The sequence below is a fragment of the Emys orbicularis genome, chromosome 24 (assembly GCF_028017835.1).
Source record: "Emys orbicularis isolate rEmyOrb1 chromosome 24, rEmyOrb1.hap1, whole genome shotgun sequence".
Classification (NCBI taxonomy): Eukaryota; Metazoa; Chordata; order Testudines; family Emydidae; genus Emys; species Emys orbicularis.
Genome location: NC_088706.1, coordinates 2,856,828 through 2,876,230, shown reverse-complemented (window position 1 = coordinate 2,876,230; position 19,403 = coordinate 2,856,828). Strand labels below are relative to the sequence as shown.

Genomic DNA, 19,403 nt, shown 5'->3' with positions numbered 1-19,403 from the left:
TTGGCTGAGACATTTAAAACAGATCAGCTGCAACTGGTACCTGTTTCTGATCTTAATCTCACTGAGCCTCAGTTCTCTGTGCAAAAGGGGGAGGAGGGTAACAGTACTGCCCTGCCTCTGGGGGGTCGGACACATTAACTGACATTTGGGAAACAAATAACATGTGCTGTGTGGGTAACCTAGCACTGTATTGGGGTTCTAGTAACAGTGAGAGGTTGGAAAGGTGCCAAAAGTGGAGGATGGGAACTGGGAAGGCTTATGGAGAGTTGTGGAGCAGGGCAGTTGCCACCTGGCTGGTGGCTGTACCACCTTGCTGGTTAAAGTGCCAGCTTTTTTTTCACTTGGGCACATTAGAGCTCTCGACGGTGCCCCGCCCCGGCCTGTAGTCTGGACGGTGGTGCCATGTTAGGATAAGCTAAGAAAAATGATAAAATAACAGCAAAATACACCAATTGTGTGTGAAATGGCTCTCTAAACATGTTAGTAATAATTAGCTATGGTCAGCACTAAGACCATTCTTCTTGTTGCGGGGTGGCCAGTTTTGCTGGGTCTCAGAGGCAGGGTGCAAGAGGGTAGGGAATGAATGGGCTTCCAAGGCAGGAGGCAAGCCCTGGTCTGCTTTTCTGAGCTCTAGGCAGAGAACACCCCGTGAACTTTAGGAAGAGGATGGGCTGGGGTTAAGGGTATGTCTACACTTTGGGGCAAGTAGAAACAAGCCTCCCCGTCTGGGTCAACAGACCTGGGCTCATGGGGCTCATGCTAGCATTCTAGAAATAGCCGTGCAGACAGCGCGCTGAAGTTGCACCTCAGGCTGGAGCTCGGGCTCTGAAACCCACCCTGCTCCCTAAGTGTCAGAGCCCAAGCGCCAGCCCGAGCCACAACTTCAAAAGTGTGTCAGCAGCACGAGCCTGTCAAACCCTGGCTAGTGGGCTCACTCCCACTCACTCCAAACTGCTGTGTAGACAGACCCAGAGACTTTAGGACTTGGGAGCTCAGGGTACAATTCCCTGCTCTACCACAGATTTCCTGTGTGACCTTGGCCAAGTCACTTAATCCATCTGTGCTTCAGTTTCCCCAGCTGTAAAATGCAGACAATACTACCCTACCTAGCCCGGCATCCTTTGATCCCTATTCCCTTTACAAACCCTTGATAAGGGGTGGGGCTAACTCAGGAAGAAGAGGGGTTTAAAAAGTCAGCTCCTAAGTGATCAGTGGAGCAGCAAATGGGAGTTTTTCAAGGGAATTTAGAGGGAGCGTGAGAGCCAGACACATCTAACAAACATATTCTAAACTTAGGCCAATAACCCCCTGAAAAACAAAGAACAAACAAACGAACAAAAACCCTGCAAGAGTCAAAATAATGCAAGCAGATGGCAGCAGCAGGGTGAGGGGGATTCCGTTTATTGCACTGAATGGAGCATAGACGATTATCTGCCTTGTGGGCAGGTAGTATATGTGTGCATTTGGTGCATGCAGCTCCTGGCCCTCAGAGGCGGACTATGGGCTCTGGAGACCAGAGTGGCTGAACTGGAGGAGCTCAGGGAGACAGACCAGACTTTCCGGGACACAGCAGAGCAGCCGAGCCCCAGTCTGGCAGCCTCTGGGCTGTTGGGGAGGATGAAAGTCTCGGGGAAGGAGAACATCAAGCTGGAACACAGGGAAACGATCCCATAGTTGGGATCCTTCTTCCTGATGTTGTCATGGTATCCTTGTGCACTGAGGACACCCCTCTGGGGGAGGGCACCCTGTTGTTAGGAAGAAACAGGAGACAGTAATGGGGGATTCAGTTATTAGAAGTATAGAGAGTTGGGTTGTGATGACCGGGAGGGGCAGGGGGTCTAAGGGCTCTGGACGTGGAGGGGGCCAGGGGGGCTTGGGCTCTGGCTATGGAGGAAGGGGCAGAGGGGTCTCGGGGCTTGGGCTGCAGGGGGCGGGGCAGGGAGTCTCAGGGCTCCGGCCGTGGTGGAGGAGCAGGGGGTCTCAGGGCTCCGGCCACGGAGGGGGATCCGGGGGCTCGGGGCTCTAGCCACGGGGGGGGGGGGCAAGGGGGCTTGGGCTGCAGGGGGAGGAGATCTCAGGGCTCGGGGCCGTGGCAGGGGAGTCTCAGGCCGCGGAGGGAGGGAGGGGGCCTCGGGGCTCCGGCCACAGAGGGGGGTGGATGGAAGGGGCGGAGCCAGGGGCAAGCCTCCCCAAAGTGGGCTCCACCTGCTGCCCATGAGGAAAGGGCTAAATAAGAAGACAGAAAAAACTCTCATAATGCTACTACATAAATCCATGATACGCCCACACTTTGAACACTGCAGGCAGTTCTGGTCGCCCCATCTGAAAAAAAATAGAATTAGAAAACGTACAGAGAAGGGCAACAAAAATGATTGGATGGATGGAGCAGCTTCCGTATGAGGAGAGGTTAAGAAGACTGGGATTCTTCATCCTAGAAAACAGATGACGAAGGGGCGCTATGAAAGGGGTCTATGAAATCATGACTGGGGTGGAGAAAGTGAATAGAGAAGTGTTATTTACCCCTTCACATAACACAAGAACTAGGGGCCACCCAATGAAATGAATAGGCAGCAGGTTTAAAACAAACCTACTTCACACAATGCACAGTCATCCTGTGGCCCGTTGCCAGGGGATGTTGTGAAGGCTAAAGGCAGGGGCGCCGGGTACCATAGGCCAGGGAAGGCTAAGCCTCCCCTAACCTAGGCTAAAAAGCAACAAGGAGTCCTGTGGCACCTTATAGACTAACAGACGTATTGGAGCATAAGCTTTCCTGGGTGAAACACCACACAGGACTCCTTGTCGCTTTTTACAGATCCAGACTAACACGGCTACCCCTCTGATACCTAACCCAGGCTGTGGCCCCTCCCATGCTGTGCCCCCCCCTCCTCTGAAGCAAGTGGGGGCTCAGCTCCCCAGCCCTGCCCTGGAGCTTGGGGCTTGGCCAGCGCTGCCAGGCACGGCTCGGGCCAGTGCTCAGGCCAGCCGGCTGGGACTCCTCCAGCCATGGGGGGAGGGAGCACAGGAGGAGATGGGGGCTCAGGGGCAGGGCCTTGTATGGAAGGGGCGGGGCCATTGGACTAGCCTCCCCGAAGTGGGGCTTCACCCACTGCCCGAGAGAACCTCCTGGAGGCAGGTCTGTCAATGGCTATTAGCCAAAAGGGTCAGGCAGGAACCCCGTGCTCCTGGTGCCCCTACACCTCCCTCTGCCCGAAGCAGGGGATGGCTCAGTCGATAAATCGCCCTGTTCTGGTCTCTCCCCCGCCAGCACCCGGCGCTGGCCCCTGGGGGAAGGCAGGATGCTGGGCTACCTGGCCCCTTCCTCTGGCCGGGGGGGGGGGCAGCTTTGAGGTACCCTGGGGAGGCCATATAAGCAGCAAGACTCCCCCCGCCCCGGAGACCCACTCTGCCCCAGCCAGCCCCCACCCCGCCCCCGGAGACCCCCAGCGCTCTGGGCGCGACAGGGGCCACGTGGGCCTAGCGGGCTGGGCTGCGCGCCACGTTGCGAGGGGGAGGGGCGACAGCACACGTGGGGCATAGATAGACTCACGAGGGGGCGGGGATCATGAGGGAGGGGGGGAGCTGCGCGCGCGGTCTCGTCGGTGGGGCGCGCGGGCGGCTGGTGCGCAGGCGCGCTGGGCGCCTGTGTCTGGGATGGCGGCGGCAGCAGCGGAGCCGGGAGTCGGGGCCGCGCCCACCGCGGAGGAGCCGGGCTCGGGGTCGCTGTGCGCGGCCCCGCTGCGCCTGGCGCGGCTGCCCCTGGCCCGGGTGAAGGCGCTGGTCAAAGCCGACCCCGACGTGAGCCTGGCCAGCCAGGAGGCCGTGTTCGTCCTAGCCCGGGCCACGGTGAGGGGCGTCCGGGGTGATTGCCCGGGCGTTGGGGGTGCGCAGATCCGCCGCCCCCTTCTCCGTCTGCCTGGCAGCCCGGGGGTGCTCACAGGTGGGGGGAGCGCCCAGAGGTGGGGCACCCATGGGGGAGCGGGGTGCCTGTGGGGGAAGCGGGGTGCCTATGGGGGAGCACCCAGAGGTGGGGTGCCAATGGGGAAAGTGGGGTGCTTGTGGGGGGAGTGCCCAGCGGTGGGGGTGGGTGCCTGTGGGGGAAACACCCAGATATGGGGGTGGGGTGCCCTTGGGGGAAGTGGGGTGCCTAGGGAGGGAGCACCCAGAGGTGGGGATGGGGTGCCCATGAGGGGCTCAAGGTCTATCCTATTTCTGAACTTTGCTTTTCCTCCTGTGTTATACTCTCTCTTCCCCCATTTCTTCTGTTTGGGACTTTCCTCTCCTCCCTCTCTCCCTCCCTTTCTGAACTGCCTGCCCCAGGCAGCTTTTAGCTCTTTTCACTGAAGCTATGCTGATCACTGCCGCCCTTGGATATATTGTATTTGGCATCAGGTCAGTTACTTGCAATAGGTCCTGTTGTCATTTAGGCAACACCTGTTCCAGCCCCAATGTGAAACTGACTGGCGTGCTCTTTGGTGGCTGAAGTACTCTGTGCTTCAAAGACTGAAGAATTTAGAATCACAGAAACGTAGGTGGTCACGTTCAGTCCCCTGCGCTGAGGCACTATTGAGTAAACCTAGGCCATCTCTGATGGGTGTCTGTCTAGCCTGTTCTTAAAAACCTCCAATGACTGTAAGCCTATTCCACTTCTTAACTATCCTTATAGTTAGAAAGTTTTTCCTAATATCTATCTAAATCTCCCTTGCTGCAGATTAAGCCCATTACTTCTTGTCCTACCTTCAGTGTACATGGAGAACAAGTGATCACCGTCTTCTTTATAACAGCCCTTTTATTTGAAGGCTTCAGAGTAGCAGCCGTGTTAGTCTGTATCGGCAAAAAGAACAGGAGTACTTGTGGCACCTTAGAGACTAACAAATTTATTTGAGCATAAGCTTTCGTGGGCTACAGCCCACTTCTTCGGATGCATGCATATGTTCCATTCTATATGCATCCGAAGAAGTGGGCTGTAGCCCACGAAAGCTTATGCTCAAATAAATTTGTTAGTCTCTAAGGTGCCACAAGTACTCCTGTTCTTTTATTTGAAGACTCTTGTCAGGTCCCCTCTCAGCCTTTTCCCACATGCCCAGTTTTTTTAATCTTTCCTCATAGGACAAGTTTGCTAAACTTTTTATCATTTTTGTAGCTCTCCTCTAGACTCTCTCCAATTTGTCCATGTCTTTCCTAACGTGTAGTGCCCAAAACTGGCCGCAGTACTCCGGCTGAGGCCTCACCAGTGTCGAGTAGAGTGGGACAGTTACCTCCTGTGTCTGACATACGACACTCCTGTTAATATACCCCAGAGTGATATTAGCCTTTCTCACAACTGCATCATGACATTGGCTCATATTCAATTTGTGACCCACTGTAACCCCCAGATCCTTGTCCATTTCAGATTATTGCTTACTTTCATGCACAAGCAACAAAGAGCCAGCCCATCATAATCTCAGTGGACAGACCACTAGGCTCCAGCTCAGCCACTGCCCTGCTGGATGATCTTGAGCAAATCACTTCACTTCTCTGTGACTCAGTTTCTCCATCTGTAAAATGGGGATAATGACACTGATCTCGTTTGTAAAGTGCTTTGAGGCATACTGACAAAAAGTGCTAGATAAAAGCTAGGTGGTGTTATTGATCTGCACTGTATAATTCACACATAAAATGGTCACTTCCATGTATGATTTACCTATAGGCAGCAGTGAGATCACTGATTATTGAAACTTTTTTACTTTTACAGAACACTTACTAGCATATGCCCAAGTATTGTAAACATCCTCTCAAAATAAGTAGAGAGAAATACGCTTTAAGGTACAGAATCTTTGCTTTTTCAATTGAGATTGATTTTGCAAATTGATGACAGTGATCAGTTATTCGCAGCAAGTCTTTCCAGTTATTGGCATGAATTAGCACAGTTCTCTCCACTGTCTGAGCATACACAAGACCAAATCAGAGATGCCAGACTGTTCTGAAACCCTTGAGTATTCAAGAGGTGCTTAGTCAAAGATCAGAGCCTGATCCTGCTAACACGCAGCTGCATTTCAGGGAAACGTTGTCCCCTGGAAGAACTTTTCATATATAATTTGAAACTGAAGTAAACGTCTCTGGTTGCAATGTAAAATGAGACTCTCTTAAAAAAATCTCCTTCGTCTCTTCCTGCCTCTACCCCACAACAGCCTCCTAGAGTTTGGATGGTGCCACAACATGGGCTCTGTCCATGCCTCTTATTTTATGGCAAAGCAAAACTGAAAATAACCTGTTTAGGTTATACAGCTTCCCCTGTCACTGTTTGCCTGTTACTAGCAGCAATATTGGGTCTCAGAGGAACATGACTCTGAGATGATAGATGCAGTGGAGGATTAAGGTTTGACGTTACCTCTGGGCATGATCCAGTGAGGAGGCTGTCATCCTACAAGAAGCAGGGGAAGGGACTTTCAATGCCCCAGATACTGACTTGTGATGTTCGTTAATCTGACAAGAAGCCTGTGGCTGTAGGCTATGGCTTATTTATTATTATTTAACAGCTGCCTGTGTGCTCAGCACTTTATGGAACACCGAGCTCAGACAGTCTCTACTCCAGGGAGATTACTGTTTAAACAAGAGACACAGAGAAGATAGGATGCTTTGAGAACAACAGAAGAGGGAATGACTAGGATTTTTTTTAAAAAGTGTTAATGTTAACTTCCTTCTTGGGCATTGTGGAAGAAGTGAGCCATTATGATGGATTGAATGGCAAGAGAATGGTAGCTTGACAGACCAGACTAGGGAGGTCACTCCACGCATAGGGGGAGCATTAAAGGCAGGAGGCAGTTGTCAGAGACATGGTTAGGAATTGTTAGGGAGCAGAGCAGTAAGAGACCAGTTTGTTAATGTAGGCAAGAGCTAAGATAACTTCCTTCTTAGCATCCCCTAGAGGCAAACTATCCCAAAGGTGATGAGGAGTAGGCAGGGCGTGACTCAGTACCTCTTCTGCAGCTGCCATCAGAGCTGTGTGGACACAGAGCGGGGAAGCATCCCACGGAGTGGTGCAGTGTGCACTCCTCTGTCCTGGGGAATTCCAGGAGCAATTCTGCTTGGGTGGGGTGGCTCTAGGCCACCTCTAAAATGAGCATGTGAATGAATTGCCCTGTAGGACCCTTAGAATGTTTCATTCAGTCACTAGCTCCCGTTGGGGAGCAATATCTCCGACAGCCCTTTTGCAGAGATTTTGACTGTATAATCTGGCTTCCGCTTTCATTCAGTAGTCAGTCCATTTTCCATCTTGGTTGTGAGACTTTTTCATTTAGATTGGTGCTGAGACTTGTGTGGCTTTATTATGGTCTCTTCCAGGGCCCTTCCAGCTCTCTCACAGTTAACCTCACTAATTATCCTGTTTAACTCATCTTGTCTATTAGCTTCCTTCATTTTGTTAATGTCACTTATTCTTCCCAGCTGACAGAATAGCCCTGGGGTGGGCAAACTTTTTGGCCCAAGGGCCACATCTGGGTATGGAAATTGTATGGCGGGCCATGAATGCTCACAAAATTGGGGGTTGGGGTGCAGGAGGGGGTGAGGGCTCCGGCTGGTAGTGCGGGCGCTGGGGTGGGGCTGAGGATGAGGGATTGAGGGTGCAGGAGGGTGCTTTGGGCTGGGACTAAGAGCGGGAGGGAGATCAGGGCTGGGGCAGGGGGTTGAAATGCAGGCTCCGGGCGGCGCTTACCTCAAGCAGCTCCCAGAAGCAGCCGCATGCCCCCCCTCCGCCTCCTACATGGAGGCGCAGCCAGGCGGCTCTGCGCACTGCCCTGTCCGCAGGCGCCGCCCCTGCAGCTCCCATTGGCCATGGTTCCCAGCCAATGGGAACTGTAGGGGCAGCATGCAGAGCCCCTTGGCTGCCCCTACGTGTAGGAGCCGTAGGGGGGACATGCCACTGCTTCTGGGAGCTGTGCGGAGCAGGGCAAGCCCCCGGACCCCGCTCCCCGGTGGGAGCACAAGAGCCGGATTAAAACGTCTGGAGGACCAGATGCAGCCCCCGGGCTATAGTTTGCCCACCCCCAGCGTAGCCTGTACTTTTCTCACTTCCTGGATTGTCGTTGCAGGTTACCATGGTTTAGGGCAGATAATTTGACTTGAAGGCCATTGGTGATCAGCTTCCTCTGAATCTAACTAGCATATAAAAATTCTGCATTCCTATGCCATGGAAAAAGTGGCAGAAGAGAATAAAAATCTCTTTACATGTACCCATAAAGGTGCAATCATTTAAGGGCTTGTTTTGTGAGAAGTTTCCATTTGCTGATTGGATCAGAAGACCTGAGGCAGATTTGCTAGGTTTCACACTTGCAGTGTTGAAGCTGAATGTCACCTGTGTGTGTGCTGGGGGACAGTGTATGACAACCTGTCAGATGGACTCCTGCCAGCCAGCGGGGAGCTGGCCAATCTAACATTGAACGGGATAGTGGGTGCATCTTTTAAGAGAGCAAGATAAAGCTCTCCTTAACAAGCAGTGCTTATAACCTTGCTCAGAAAATTGCCACTCGCTATTATTTGCCTTGTCAGTTACAACCTTGTCTCAAACTTTCTCTTTTTAGAGCACAACAGTCTTGCTGTTTAGTGTTTGTGAAACCACTAAGGGAAATTGTAGAAGCCCAAAATGCTTCAGCAGCTCAGTTTGCTGAAGGTCCTGTGCTCCGTCATCTCCCTATAACAGGTTCTGCTACCTCTGCATTGCCTTCTTTGGCCAAGATAGGGACCTGGATGGTCATGAGTTGGGTAAGGCTGGAAGAGATGGTAAGGATGCTGGAAGAGAGAAGAATCTGGAGAGTTGGTAGGAGGTTGTTTACTCCCTCTGTTAAAGGTGCATGTCTGCCCTTTGTCAAAGAATTCCACAACCTCTTGCTCTTGTAATTGAGATAATAGTGGTGGCTATAAGTGCTGTCTAAGAGGTTGCAGACTTTGCTGCAGGAATCCTTTATCACCTGGACACAGAATTGCTATAACGTTCTCAAAGCTATCCTGGAAGAGCACTTCGGAGCTTTAGCTAGTGCAGAATGTGGCAACCCACTTTCTTAGTACATCAGACTGATGTGAGCACTCTACACCTCTGCTCTCCACTCGATTCCAGCTTGCTTCTGGTTGCAGTTCCAAGTGTCCTGATCGGTAAGCTGTAAATGGCCTGTATCATAGTTACTAGAAAGACCATCTGTCTCTCTGTGTCCTGATGAGATCAGCTGAGCTACTCTTGCTCTCCGTTCCAGTGGTGCTCTTGTGGTCTGGTGTCTGGGCAGTGGAGAGTGTCCAGCTGTGGAATTTGTTCCCTCTTCTGATCAGTCAGAGCCTGAGTTTCATGTCCTTCAGGGCACAGGACAGGATGTATTTACTTGCTGCAACTAAGAAGCTCATTTGGTGGTAGGTGGAGGTACTTATAGGTAGGTTATTCTACATTGTCCATTGAAAGTAGTGCAGATGTGATTGGCACTCAGCAGGTGCAGTGATGGGCAGTTGGTAGCTGGTATCCCTGACAAATACTTACTTTGGATAGCAAAGCCTGCTAAGCTCAAATCATCGAGTGTCATAATTAGCCCTGAATGGAGTTGTCCTTTCCTAAAATTGGTCGTCTCCTTAAGGGCAAAGGCATGTTTTGACATAATTTGCTGTGATCTAGAGTATTGCTGATACTTGGGAGCCAAGACGTGGTTGCCAAAGAAATCTCTTTGCACGTTGCAGGTCTTGGGGTAAGAATATGAACCATGGGCCTCAGTAATCCGTGAAAGTGGATAACTGGTTCACAGAATCAGAAAAGTATGTGGCATGTTCAAGTGTATGTTTTGAGAGAGGAGAAAAGCAGGACTCACACTCCCTTCCCTCACCTCCAGATATACACAAGGACCTCTAAAGCCCCCCCGGCACCCTAATAACACTTGTCCCTGATATGCAGTAATTGTCTAGTTTAAAGGTTTCATTGAACATTCTTAGAGCTGATCAGAGGAAAGGGAGCATTGAAAGGGGGAGAGGGTGTAATTTTTTCCTTTAATCCTTCAGAGCTCAACTGTCCCGTCTACTTGTAACAACAGATTGCAGTCACACCTTTCCCTTGTTGTAACAATCTGTCTCTTCCATCCTGCAGGAGTTGTTTGTTGAAACCATAGCTAAAGATGCTTTTGTGTATGCTCAGCAAGGAAAAAGGAAAACTCTGCAAAGGAAAGACTTGGGTAAGAAGGCCAAATATTACATTGTAAAATGTTCCCCTCGTAGTCTCCAAAATTTATAAACCTATTTTAAAAAAAGTCATTGTTAAAATCATGTTGATGTGTTTAAAATATCTCTGCACTTGAATTTATCTATGCCAATTGTTTTCAATTCACTTTGTTTTACAGATAATGCCATTGAAGCTATTGATGAATTTGCTTTTCTGGAAGGTGAGTTTCTGGTTGGTTTAATTTTGTTTTAATTTTTTGCAGACATTGTCTCCATATCGACAGGGAGAGCATTCAAATCAATCATTTGCAGATTTTTCGGTTTTGACTTCAGTTTAGTAACAGCTAATGGCCCAACTAGAAATGTGCCACTTGTCTTGGTAACATTTGAAATTCAGCATTCAAAACACTGACTTGAGGAGTAAAGAGGAACATCAGCAATGAAATACTTCTCAGGGAGATTTGTTCTTAGAATTTTGTAATCTGGTTAAGCTTTGATAAATTACATCATCTTCCCTTGGCTGCTTGCAAACTAGGTTCCACTGTTTGTTAATGTCTACCTGTGCTGTCTGCCTGTGCCCCTTTTGAATTTCCTTTTGAATTTCTAGGTACTTTGGACTGATCTCACCAGGAAAGGAGTTACCTGAAGAAAGAGTCAGCGGAGTGGGGTGGCCCTTGGAAGACACATGGCATGAGATTTTCAAATTAATCTAGGCAAAATTTTCGTGGAAGATGTCTCTGTTCCTAGACTACTTTGGAAATCTCAGCCAGAATGTATTGTAAAAAGCTTAATTGTGATAGTTCTTTATTTAAAATCCATATTTTTTCATACATTTTTGTATGTAATATGACCTCCAGCTCACATTTTAGAACCAGGCTCAGACTTTCACTGTGTAACACAGCAATAGCTCGGAATAGCCATGCTGTCCTAGCATCTCCTCTAGAACTCGGTGGTAATAAAAAGCATGGAGGTTGGGGTGATCCTGCCTCTGTAGTCCGAGGGTAGTTATTTTTTTTATGGAAATGTATTTCTTGTATATGTTACTCTCTTGGCCAAATAGAGTTAAATGTTTCTTGACCAATGGGTGTAATAGTTTCTCTTCAATGTGTCTGTGTGAAGGGACTGGGGTGGGGTGCGCAGTGCACATTCATGCATACATTATGGGAAATGTCGGCCTCATAGTGGGTTGGATAATATAACTTGGCATCTCAGTTGAACTAGGCAGTGTTCTGGAGGCAACAGTTGCAGATCCGTCATTGAGTTTGAGTTGAATTTTGCACTTAAAAGAGGGCTTCGGCCTCTTTGTTATGTATGGAAAATAGAGCATTATTCTTCCCAGAATTACAGCTCTTACTCTTTGAGCATAGAATGAATTTTCTGAGAATTTACAAGTAAATCCATTGCTTAGTATAGCAATTAAAATTAATTTTAAAATGGGTCTTCAAGAAATCTAGAGTATGTCAGACCTCCTTCCTCCCTGCCCCTCCCATGGCCTTAAGGAACGAAACAGATGTCTCAAACTTCCCATATAGTTAAAACTCACTAATCTTGTCTGTAGGTGGCATATGAAGAATTTTTCATTTAGGATTAGTAGTCATTTTTCCCTGTCACTCCTCAAAACCAAAAGTTTCTTCTACAGCTGAGGCTGAAGAATATTTTACTACAGAGAATTCAGAGTAGAACTGCACTTTCAAAATGACTGCCACCTAGGGTGACCAGACGTCCCGATAATTAGGTGTTTGTCGGGACGCAATTTGTCCCAATATTTCGCTCCGTCGGCAGCACTGCTGGTTTTTGGTGGTTGTTTTTTTTTTTTTTTGCTCCGCCGGCGGACCCCTCTCCCCCCCCCCCCCCCCATGTGTCCCGATATTTTCTTCCTCTCATCTGGTCACCCTACTGCCACCTCTTGTTCTCAGGGGATTAAGGCCACAAGAACCCCTTGAGCAAACTTGACTGCTCTCTCTCTTCAGCTGCTCCTCAGAGATTTTCCCTCAGCCTGCTGCCAGCATAAGTGGTCAACATCTTCCCTGAAGGCAGCTTGGCTTCACTCTTGCTGGGAACAATGGGAAGCACTGGCCATTTTGAAAAGGACTCTTAACTGAGGGTAGCTCATGACTTCAGTCCCACTGAGAACAATGGGAGGCAACAACCATTCTGAAAAAAGGCTAAATCTTCGGGAGTGACCGTTAAGGAGAAGATTTTAGGTACCAGCCTCAGCTGACAGATAAAGTTTCAGTTATGAAAAATAATGGCAAAATAACACCATTAATCCTAAATAGTTAATTCCAAAAGCTACCGATAGGATCATGTACTATCTGCATAACAGGGAGAAGATGAGGGAGGGGGAATTTTCAGGATGAAGGAGGGCGAAAGTGGGATGTATACTCTGGCTGCTTTGGCAAAACAGCTAGCTGGCCTGTATGCTTTGGCAGCCTTGAGCTGCTCCAGGGTGAGGGCAAACCAGTCAGAGTATACTGGTGAATTGGGCCATAAAAGTTGAAATTTAAAAAATGGTTGATACATCATCTCTCCAAATCATTGCTCAGTATTCATGTGTGACATTTTTAATTAAAAGGAAATTCCCTGGCACAAACTACATTAAGATGGAGTTAACTCTGAGCGCACATATCAGTACGGTTAAGATTCGGTCATGGATATTTTTAGTAAATCATAGAATCATAGAAGATTAGGGTTGGAAGAGACCTCAGGAGGTCATCTAGTCCAACCCCCTGCTCAAAGCAGGACCAACCCCAACTAAATCATCCCAGCCAGGGCTTTGTCAAGCCAGGCCTTAAAAACCTCCAAGGATGGAGATTCCACCACCTCCCTAGGTAACCCATTCCAGTGCTTCACCACCCTCCTAGTGAAATAGTTTTTCCTAATATCCAACCTAGACCTCCCCCACTGTAACTTGAGACCATTGCTCCTTGTTCTATCATTTGCCACTGCTGAGAACAGCTGAGATCCATTTTGGAACCCCCTTTCAGGTAGTTGAAGGCTGCTATCAAGTCCCCCCTCACTCTTCTCTTCTGCAGACTAAATAACCCCAGTTCCCTCAGTCTCTCCTCATAAGTCATGAGTCCCAGCCCCCTAATTGTTTTCGTTGCCCTCCGCTGGACTTTCTCCAATTTGTCCACATCCCTTCGGTAGTGGGGGGACCAAAACTGGACACAGTACTCCAGGTGTGGCTTCACCAGTGCCAAATAGAGGGGAATAATCACGTCCCTTGATCTGCTGGCAATGCTCCTACTTATACAGCCCAATATGCCGTTGACCGTCTTGGCAACGAGGGCACACTGCTGACTCATATCCAGCTTCTCATCCACTATAATCCCCAGGTCCTTTTCTGCAGAACTGCTGCTTAGCCAGTTGGTCCCCAGTCTGTAGCAGTGCATGGGATTCTTCCTAAGTGCAGGACTCTGCACTTGTCCTTGTTGAACCTCATCAGATTTCTTTTGGCCCAATCCTCCAATTTGTCTAGGTCACTCTGGACCCTGTCCCTACCCTCCAGTGTATCTACTTCTCCCCCCAGCTTAGTGTCATCTGCAAACTTGCTGAGGGTGCGATTAATCCCATCATCCAGATAATTGATAAAGATGTTGAACAAAACTGGCCCCAGGACCGATCCCTGGGGCACTCCGCTTGATACCAACTGCCAACTAGACATCGAGCCATTGATCACTACCCGTTGAGCCTGACAATCTAGCCAGCTTTATAGTCCATTCATCCAATCCATACTACTTTAACTTGCTGGCAAGAATACTGTGGGAGACCGTATCAAAAGCTTTGCTAAAGTCAAGATATATCACATCCACGGCTTTCCCCGTATCCACAGAGCCAGTTATCTCATCATAGAAGACTATCAGGTTGGTCAGGCCCTTGGTGAATCCATGTTGACTGTTCCTGATCACAGTCAGGGACAGGTCGCAGGCAATAAACAAAAATTCATGGAAGCTCATGACCCGTCCCTGACTTAACACCCGGAAGAGGTGCGGGGACAGAGCGCTGTTGGGGCTTGCAGCTGCTCCAGCCCCATCGCTGTGCCAGACCCAGGAGGCTCACTCAGCCCCAGCCACTGCTCTGGCCGGGACTGCTGCCCCAATGGCCCTGGGACTGGCCGCTGGTCAGCTGTTCTGGTGGCCCTGGGGCTAACAGCTGCTCCAGCCCTGGCCCAGATGAAGTCCCAGAGGTCCTGGAAAAGGATGGAATCCGTGACCTCCATGACAGAATCATAGTCTTAGGGTATCAGTAACTTAGGGTAAAATATGTTACTAGGTGTCATAATTATTCCCAAACTGAGCATGCTAAACTGAGGAATTTCGCGATTAACACATTGAGATTTGTTTTAACTTTAACCTTAAGATACAGAAATGCAGAGTTAGGGACTCAAACAACCTTAACTCTGCTTTGTAGTCACACCACTGTTGTGTTTAAATATCAATTTAATCTAATCTGGGGCCACAAACTCTAACATGTCTCAGCAAAACCATACAATAACCATATGACTATAGTAATTCCCTTCACTTCAGTGCAACTACAGCTAGTAATTTAGCTTCTTGTGTCCAAAACCTCTCAATGAATTTCCTATTTTATTTTTATGAAGTAGGAAATTCATTAAGTGAAGAAGAGCTTTCTGTTTCCTTAGAGCCAAAGTCCACATTGAATAGATGGTGAGAGTTATGCAGGGGCTGCAAGCTGGCCATAAAGCAAATGAAAGTCACAGAGATGTGTAACTTGCACTGATTTGCCATGCCAGGGGTGTGCAAAACAAGTGTAACTTACATGTATTTGGTATTGTGTGGGGACCAGTTCATGACTATCATAATCAAGTGCATGTGGGAATGTTGAGGATGGTCTGAGGCTAGGTCTACACTACCCGCCTGAATCGGCGGGTAGAAATCGATCTCTCGGGGATCGAATTATCGCGTCTTGTCGGGATGCGACAATCGATCCCCGAATCGACGCTCTTACTCCACCAGCGGAGGTGGGAGTAAGCGCCGTCGACTGGGAGCCGCGGAGGTCGATTTTGCCGCCGTCCTCACAGCGGGGTAAGTCGGCTCCAATACATCGAATTCAGCTACGCTATTCGCGTAGCTGAATTTGCGTATCTTAAATCGACCCCCCCCTGTAGTGAAAACCTGCCCTAAGTGTAAGAGAAAGTCAGGGGGGGGGATGCAGCTTTAAAATGTATCTTAAATCTTCCGGTCAGTTACTTTTCCTGCTACATCTCCCCCTGAGGGCCTTACCTCTGTCCTGTTGAGGCCCAATTCTGCCCTCAGGAACATGGGTGTGAACCTTTGGGGTTGAATTCTTCTCCCATTTAAAGGTGTGCAACTTCACTGATTGCTGCACCTGATAGTGATGCCTGACTTGAATCCTTGATACATAAATTGCATTCTTTTACATTTGTCTTGAATGCTAAATCATGCAAACTACCCTATACCTGCTGCACTGACCCCACTGTTTGTCTCCATGGGGGCAAGACACACTTACTCCAACTTTCACTTGGCCAACCTGGCCCAAGGATTCTAGCAATGTCCTCACAATGACGTCCTAACGAATGCATGTCTTTATATCCCTTAGAATAACAAAATATCCCTGAGTTAACACCTGTTGAAAATGTCTTTGGCTGCAGAATACCCAGTCCTGAATCCTATGTGCAGCCACTGCAAATCATGCAACATTTATATCTATTTTTGTCCATGTAGAATGGGCTTAATACCCTGCATGGACATAGCACTTTTTACCTCTGTATCTTAAAGCACATAAAGGTGGCTCAGCAGGGGTAACCCCATTGTACAGGCAGTATGACTAAGCACTTAGATTTGAATTTCTCCAAGAGGTATTGTAGTGAATAAGCCCAGTGTCTCATTTCAGAGCTCTTGGTTCTGTTCCCAGCTTTGTCCCAAGCTTTCTGTGCCCTTGCATGACTTGCTTAACCTTAAAAAGAACAGGAGTACTTGTGGCACCTTAGAGACTAACAAATTTATTTGAGCATAAGCTTTCGTGGGCTACAGCCCACTTCTTCGGATGCATATAGAGTGGAACATATATTGAGGAGATATATATACACACATACAGAGAGCATGAACAGGTGGGAATTGTCTTACCAACTCTGGGAGGCCAATTAAGTAAGAGAAAAAAACTTTTGAAGTGATAATCAAGATAGCTCAGTACAGACAGTTTGATAAGAAGTGTGAGAACCTTAGCTTCACAATCTATAGTGGGAGTAATGATATTTGCCTACTTCCCTAGGCTAGGACTATGGGGCTTTGCAAAAAAAAAAGGGGGGGGGGGATTGTGATGCAAAGAGAAGTGAGACCTTTCAGTGGAAGAGGTGACAAAGTAACTCAAGATCTCCTGGCTCCCAACCCAGTGCTCATTCCCACAGGGAAAGAGGCCATTTTGGTGGGAATGCAGAGCAGTAGACTGCATGTGTCCGAGGGCTTGTTTTAACAGAGCCTATGTTTCCCAGAAACATTTTGGAGTAATTCATGGGACAGGAGGATTCAGTTGGCCTATACTTTCAAAAATGAGTTTTGGGGCCTCCATTTTTGGATATCCAACTTCAGACACCAAGGGTTTGATATTTTCTACAACTCCATGGAATCTGCAGATGCTCAGCACCTTTGGATGTGATGCCCTAGTCTAAAATTAGGTCTTTAGAGAGTCTGCTAATGTAACTGAGGACAAAATTGAGCCCTATGTGGCTATCCAAAAATTGAGGCATCCAAAATGAGTGGACACTTTTGCAAATGGAGGCTTTCAGGGCCGTATTTACACCGTAGGCACAGCATCTTCAGTGCCCCTCCTGCCTACAGTTGACCTTCGTGTTGCACACAGTTTTAGAGAGGTAAGGTGCCCCTAGAATGCTGGCACCCCAAGGCACTTGCTTACTGTGCCTAATTGGAAATCCAGCCCTGGAGGCTGTAGTGTGAAGCTAAGTTGGCTGTGCACAGATACACCATGCAATTGTCCTTAGTGACACAGGTGCTGACCTTCTAATGTGCTGGGGGGTGCTCGACCCCTGGCTCTGCCCCAGGCCTTGCCCCCATTCCACCCCTTTCTCCAAGGCCCCTGCCCCACCTTTTCTCGCCCTGTTCCTCTCCCTCCCCCAGTGTGCCGCACTCTCTCCCTTCCCTCTCAAAGCCTCCTGCACACTGTGAAACAGCTGATCGGGGAGGGTGGGAGGTGCAGGGAGGGAGGGGGAGGCACTGATCTGTGGGGCCTGGTGGGGAGTAGGGGGGGTGCCAGTGGGTGCTCAGCACCCACCATTTTTCCCTGTGGGTGCTCCAGCCCCGGAGCACCCACAGAGTTGGCGCCTATGCTTAGTCACACTTACGAACTTCACAAAATCTGCTCCTGCAAAGGTTTAGAACCTAATTTTCAAATATGGACAACTCTAGCTCTTTGGGGCAGGGAGTGTCTTTTTGTTCTGTGTTTGTACAGCGCCTGGCACCTTGGGGGCCTCCTAGAATCCTAGAGATTAAGGCCAGAAGGGACCCCCCAGATCATGTAGTCTGACATCCTGTAGATCATAGGCCACCTACCCTGCCCTGCACCTACACACTAACCCCAACAACCAAAATGAGACCAAGGTGTTACAGCCCACAGGAGACTAGACTGTTATATGGCACAGGCAGAGAAGAGGAGGGACTGAGGTGCATCGGGGTCCGAGGCTCCTGCAATGGCAGGGAAATGATTAAATGATATAGAGCCAGATAGCCCTAGGAAGGTGAAAAGTCCACAAGGTCACTGCCAATCTGACTTGGGGGAAAATTCCTTCCCAACCCCACATAAGGCCATCAGTTAGATCGGGGTAGTCAATAGGCATGGGCCAAATCCGGACTGCCAGACGCTTTGGAATGGACGCCAAAATCTTTTTATTTACTTATCATTGTTATATTTTTTATTATTTCCTCTGGAGTCTGGACCTCAACTATACCTTGACCAAGAAATTTGGACCTTGACAAATAATTGACCATCCCTGAGTTAGGATCAGCCAAGCACCTGAGAGAGAGAGAATGCCCAATGCCACATCACAGCCCTGTCCCTCTGTCCAGTGTCCCATCTCCAGCTGTGGCCATCCCTGATGCTCCAGAGCAGGGGTAGGCAACCTATGGCACGCGTGCCAAAGGCGGCACGCAAGCTGATTTTCAGTGGCACTCACACTGCCCGAGTCCTGACCACCGGTTCAGGGGGCTCTGCATTTTAATTTAATTTTAAATGAAGCGTCTTAAACATTTTTAACACCTTATTTACTTTACATACAACAATAGTTTAGTTATATATTATAGACTTATAGGGTATGTCTACACTACGAGAGTAGTTCGATTTTACTTAAATCGAATATGTGGAATCGATATTACAAAGTCGAACGTGTGTATCCACACAAAGGACAGTAATTCGACTTTGTGAGTCCACACTAACGGGGCAAGCGTCGACATTGGAAGCGGTGCACTGTGGGCAGCTATCCCACAGTTCCCGCAGTCCCCGCTGCCCATTGGAATTCTGGGTCGAGCCCCCAATGCCTTCTGGGGAAAAAAATGTGTCGAGGGTGGTTTTGGGTAACTGTCGTCATCCAACCGTCACTCCCGCCCTCCCTCCCTGAAAGCGCCGGCGGGAAATCAGTTCGCGCACTTTTCTGGTCAGTGACAGCGTGGACGCCACAGCACTGCGAGCATGGAGCCCGCTGCGACCATCGCTGCAGTTATGGCCGTTGTCAACACCTCGCACCTTATCATCCACCTTTCCCAGAGGCAGATGCTGAGAAATCGGGCGAGGAGGCTACGGCAGCGCGGTGAGGACCTGAAGTCTGAGAGTGGCACAGACCTGTCACAAAGCACGGGACCCCGCGCCGAGGACATCATGGTGGCAATGGGTCATGTTGATGTTGTGGAACGGCGATTCTGGGCCCAGGAAACAAGCATGGACTGGTGGGACCGCATAGTGCTGCAGGTCTGGGATGAATCACAGTGGCTGCGAAACTTTCGCATGCGGAAGGGGACTTTCCTGGAACTTTGTGAGTTGCTGTCCCCTGCCCTGAAGCGCAAGGACACCCGGATGCGAGCAGCCCTGACTGTCCAGAAGCGAGTGGCCATAGCCCTCTGGAAGCTTGCAACGCCAGACAGCTACCGGTCAGTCGCGAACCACTTTGGCGTGGGCAAATCTACCGTGGGGGTTGTTGTGATGCAAGTAGCCAACGCAATCGTTGAGCTACTGCTCTCAAAGGTAGTGACCCT

At 49.1% G+C, this 19,403-nt stretch overlaps 1 protein-coding gene across 1 annotated transcript; it reads left to right on the top strand.

The window, feature by feature from the left end:
* Positions 1-3,651: 3,651 nt before the first annotated feature.
* Positions 3,652-11,239, top strand: POLE4 (DNA polymerase epsilon 4, accessory subunit). Its single transcript, XM_065422222.1, has 4 exons — positions 3,652-3,843; positions 10,091-10,175; positions 10,341-10,382; positions 10,769-11,239. The coding sequence occupies exons 1-4, from the start codon at positions 3,652-3,654 to the stop codon at positions 10,780-10,782; spliced, it is 333 nt and encodes a 110-aa protein (XP_065278294.1). The 3' UTR covers positions 10,783-11,239.
* The last annotated feature ends 8,164 nt before the right edge of the window (positions 11,240-19,403 follow it).

Excerpts from the sequence above, each read along its gene's own strand:
- POLE4 (XM_065422222.1), top strand. The coding sequence starts at position 3,652 with ATGGCGGCGGCAGCAGCGGAGCCGGGAGTCGGGGCCGCGCCCACCGCG. Across the intron at positions 3,844-10,090 it reads TCGTCCTAGCCCGGGCCACG|GAGTTGTTTGTTGAAACCAT; the intron begins GTGAGGGGCGTC and ends TCCATCCTGCAG. Across the intron at positions 10,176-10,340 it reads TCTGCAAAGGAAAGACTTGG|ATAATGCCATTGAAGCTATT; the intron begins GTAAGAAGGCCA and ends TTTGTTTTACAG.